Below are 4,476 nucleotides of genomic sequence, written 5' to 3'. Positions count from 1 at the left end.
TTTATATAGGGTGGAGGTTTCGCTTATACAGTCATGACATATAAGCGAAACTACTATACTGCCATATGAGCGAAACTACATGTTGACATACAAGAGAAACTACTCTATGACATATAAGCGAAACCATGACTAAAACATGATTTCTCGATTTCCGTGCATGATATAATCTGCCCTAACCTAAGACTCGAACGAAGATGTAGTTGACAGACAACTGCACCAACAAAGCTTCTTCCTCATCATCATCCATAGCCATGGCATTTTGCACTTTGGGGTCAAGATCTATACGATTGTGGTTGACATATGTGGGTTTTTCCATTTGTGGCGTTTTGTCAAACACCTCAACATATTCATTATAAACATCATGATAAAAACCATCATCATCGTTAACCTCATCATGAACATTATTATCAACATCATTATCATCATCATTGTCAACATCACCACAATCAATATCATTTTCATCAACAACCGGTATAATTTTAGCCTTTTTGGACGTGGCTTTTTTTAACAACATATTCAAATTATGGCTTCTTAACCTTCCAAACAGTTGTTTTCTTCTGAGCCTTCCCATCATGGCGTTTTAGTTCACCACCATATATCCTCTTAACTAATGTTTCCTCCAACATTTCTAGAACTCTCACTATAACCCATTCTATTAGGTAACCTTCTATTCTATCCAACCTACTTCTCTCACAAGCATCATTCACCAAAGCCAGCTGCATTAAAAGATAGTAGTTTTAGGTTGTTATTGAGCAAACTATGTTACATAAAATTAGTTCATATCGCAACTACGATCAAGGGCCCTATGAAATGTTTTTTTAGCATCCATGCACTTTTTGCTTATTGTAAACATTCAATGAGGTAATCACACCACTTCATTTTTGGTTTAACGTTGTGCAAAAATTGTTGGTTAACAGTTGCGTTATCACTTACATGCCCAATGATGGTGAAGAATGCAACAAGGAAATTTAGACTGAAGTTTCTTCCATAATCATGCATCTGAGGTAGAATGTCATCAAAGTATGGCTTCACACCTAATCTTGTTATCCAGGCTATCCTGCTAACTTTTCCTTTCCATTCCGCAACTACTGGGCCCGTCTTTGACATTCTTTTTGCCATGACGGCCACGTTTCTGTTTGGTTCACATGTTAAAGAGTGGATCAATTCTACGTTGATATGAATCATATGGTTGCCAATTTTTAAATTGTTTGTTCTTTCATTGTAATTTTCCACCAGCTAGTAGCTACGCATTGTAGGGATACTGTCTATGGTTATTTTTTAAGGCAGCACCAAATCCCATGTTCTATATAGCATATATTTGATTTGAATTAAAAATTCTAAACCAAACAGTCAAGTTTGAAGGAGATACTCTTAATAAAACTCTAGAACCATTGAACTCATAAAAAGATTCTTCCTGACTTCTAGCGTTTCTCTTCTTGGCGTTTTTGCCCCTTTCAGCATGCACCTTTAATTTCACTTTTCTGCCCCTCCTTGCCTAAATAGGAGGAAAATAAAAATGGCGTTTTAGAGGGTTGTCGCGTTTTCATGTACTTCAATAGTTATTATATATTACGGTGTTTAGTAACTTCTATAGTTATGATGAAAGGTAAAAGGTCCATAGCTGGCGTTTTCATAACACATTTGGCGTTCAAAATTTGTACAATGCATCATAACATTAGTTAGCCGTCATATTTAAAGATATTTCAAAGTTATACTTTATATGGCGTTTACAAACCCAAACTCAAAGTATACATGTACAATGTTCATAGAAATCATAAACTCGCGTTTTCGACATTTAAATCACACAAAATGTAACAATTATAACCTTGTTTTGATGTTCCCTTCTTCATTTCTTTGTCAGTCTTATCGCGTTTATATTCGGGTGACTTTGTGGACTTCATTCTAGTCGAATTTGTACATAAATTATTGAAATCGAAAAGCCTATAACATCAAATAACTTTGAAGACCACACGACATTGAACTCACTTTGATTTTTCTACCATTGGATCGTGATTTATCTTCATACGTGATAAAGTATCTAGGGTTTTCGCATTTTCCATAGAATTTGGGGAGGTTTTTGTGGGAAGTTATAGGTTTCGGTGTTGTTTAAATTCTTTATTTGGAGGCAAAATTACCTTTTTACCCTTAATGAACCCCGTACCATGATGCAAGTGACTGGTATGTACATAAACGTCACCGCTTTGTTTTAGTCCATAGATTGAATTGATCCGACGAAAGGGAACCGTTCTGAACGTTTTCACACTTTAGGGCGTTTCCTCCAGATCTTACCCATACACACGCACACACACATATAATGTTTAGAAAGACTGCCGTAAAAAGATTAAAAAAATTAAAATTTCGAAACAGTATTTTTCGGCCCGTTATAGCAGCCGTAAAAAGGTGATGGCATAAGAATGACATCACTTTTTACAGCATTTACGGCTGCCAAAAATAAAATAAAATAAAAACTAGTTTTTTTTCTTGGAAAAGTTGAATTTTTTTAGGATTTTTGGTTAAAAAAAATTGAAAAAACCTTTCGTAAGGCTAAGTTCTCTAAGTTTTCACAACTTGTATAAGTTTACATTTTACCCTAACCCTATACATAGAATCAAAATCAAGGGAAAACCACTCCGAATTGTGAGAACTTAGAAGACTCGACATTCCTGTGCGAATTTTGCCCCTATTTTTCACACCCCTAGATTAAAATGTTTAGAAAGACTGCCGTAAAAAATCGAAATGATGTTTTTCGGCCCCTTACAACAGCTGTAAAAAGGTGATTACATAAGCATGGTATCACTTTTTACAGCATTTACAGCTGTCGTAAATGGAAAAAAAAAACTAGTTTTTTTTTTTTTTTGAAAAGTTGATTTTTCTTTAGGATTTTTGGTAAAAAAGAATTAAAAAAAAAAAAAAAAAAAAAAAAAAAAAACCTTTCTTGAACCCGAGTTCTCTAAGTTTTCACAATTCGTATAAGTTTTCATTTTACCCTAGCTATAACTATATATATATATATATATATATATATATATATATATATATATATATATATATATATATATATATATATATATATATATATATATATATATATAGGGGGCTGCTAGAATGAGAACCACCCCGAGTTGTAAGAACCGCGAGAACTACACCCAACGGAGCGCCGTTCGCCGCGATTTTTTTTTTACAAGTAGATGTGTGCATTATAAACACGGCCATAAAAAATCACGGCGAACGGCGCTCCGTGGGGTGTACTTTTTTACACCTCAAGTTTGGTGTTTTTTAATTTTTTTTCTTTTTTCACCAAACTTGAGGTGTAAAAAAGTACACCCCACGGAGCGCCGTTCGCCGTGATTTTTTACGGCCGTGTTTATAATGCACACATCTACTTGTAAAAAAAAATCGCGGCGAACGGCGCTCCGTGGGGTGTAGTTCTCGCGGTTCTTACAACTCGAGGTGGTTCTCATTCTAGCGGCTCCCTATATATATATATATATATATATATATATATATAGGGGATGGTTCAAATGAAAACCACTTTTAACGTGAAAACTCGAAAACTAACTAAAAAAAGCCTAAAAAACACACCAAAAAACATTTTTTTTTCAATTTTTTTTTTATAAAAATCGCAGCTTTTTTCATATAAAAAAAATTGTAGTACACATGTGTAGTATTACACATGTGCAGTACAAAAAAAATTTAATTTTTTTATATATAAAAAATAGCGAAAATTATTATGCAAAAAAAAAAATGGTGTGTTTTCTTGGCTTTTTTAATTAGTTTTCGAGTTTTCACAATAACTAATGGTTTTCATTTGAACTTTCCCCTATATATATATATATTCAATGGAGAACCTCAAAAAATGAGAAACCGGGGAACCATACATTTAACATTTTAAATATATAATAAGAATTCTATTTAAAATGTTAAAAATTAATAAAATACATGTGAAAGTCTTTTAATAAAAAAATCAAAACTAAAAAAAATAGTTTAAAAAAGAATGGTAACAAAATTTACAAAAATGATTTTTTTAGAATGGCTTTTACACATTTTTATATGCAAAAGCTCCAAAATAAATATTTTTATAAGCAAAAACTTCAAAAAAAATAATTTTAAACATGTTAAATTAACTTTTATTATGATATATATATATATATATATATATATATAACATCAGGATCAAACCGACACAGCCTAAGAGTTAACAAACTCGTCGGTCCTCGGTATGCAAAATTTTTCCTTCGTATTTCCAGTCAGGTTTCGGCCGATAAATATAATACACAACTTTTTTATTTATAAACCTTCTAAAATAACCTACTTTTCACTTTTGGTAAATATAAGTTAAGAATAATGGATTTTAATAATCCCAATTATTGTCCATTGGCCGGCAACGGTGCCAACTTTAAAAATTTCCACTGGCAATTTCATCTTTTCACATATTGGCCTTCAATGGACCCTGACTAACAGAACCCTAACGTCGTT

General features: G+C 32.6%; 1 protein-coding gene across 1 annotated transcript; it reads right to left on the bottom strand.

The window, feature by feature from the left end:
* Positions 1–425: 425 nt before the first annotated feature.
* LOC118489139 lies at positions 426–2,844 on the bottom strand. The gene is made up of 2 exons (XM_035986777.1): positions 934–2,844; positions 426–716 (listed from the first exon to the last, which is right to left on the bottom strand). The coding sequence occupies exons 1-2, from the start codon at positions 1,183–1,185 to the stop codon at positions 522–524; spliced, it is 447 nt and encodes a 148-aa protein (XP_035842670.1). The 5' UTR covers positions 1,186–2,844; the 3' UTR covers positions 426–521.
* Between the last annotated feature and the right edge of the window lie 1,632 nt (positions 2,845–4,476).

The sequence above is a fragment of the Helianthus annuus genome, chromosome 2 (assembly GCF_002127325.2).
Source record: "Helianthus annuus cultivar XRQ/B chromosome 2, HanXRQr2.0-SUNRISE, whole genome shotgun sequence".
Classification (NCBI taxonomy): domain Eukaryota; kingdom Viridiplantae; phylum Streptophyta; class Magnoliopsida; order Asterales; family Asteraceae; genus Helianthus; species Helianthus annuus.
This window is presented reverse-complemented; position numbering and strand designations above follow the sequence as displayed.

Excerpts from the sequence above, each read along its gene's own strand:
- LOC118489139 (XM_035986777.1), bottom strand. The coding sequence starts at position 1,185 with ATGATTCATATCAACGTAGAATTGATCCACTCTTTAACATGTGAACCA. Across the intron at positions 717-933 it reads TCTTCACCATCATTGGGCAT|CTGGCTTTGGTGAATGATGC; the intron begins GTAAGTGATAAC and ends CTTTTAATGCAG.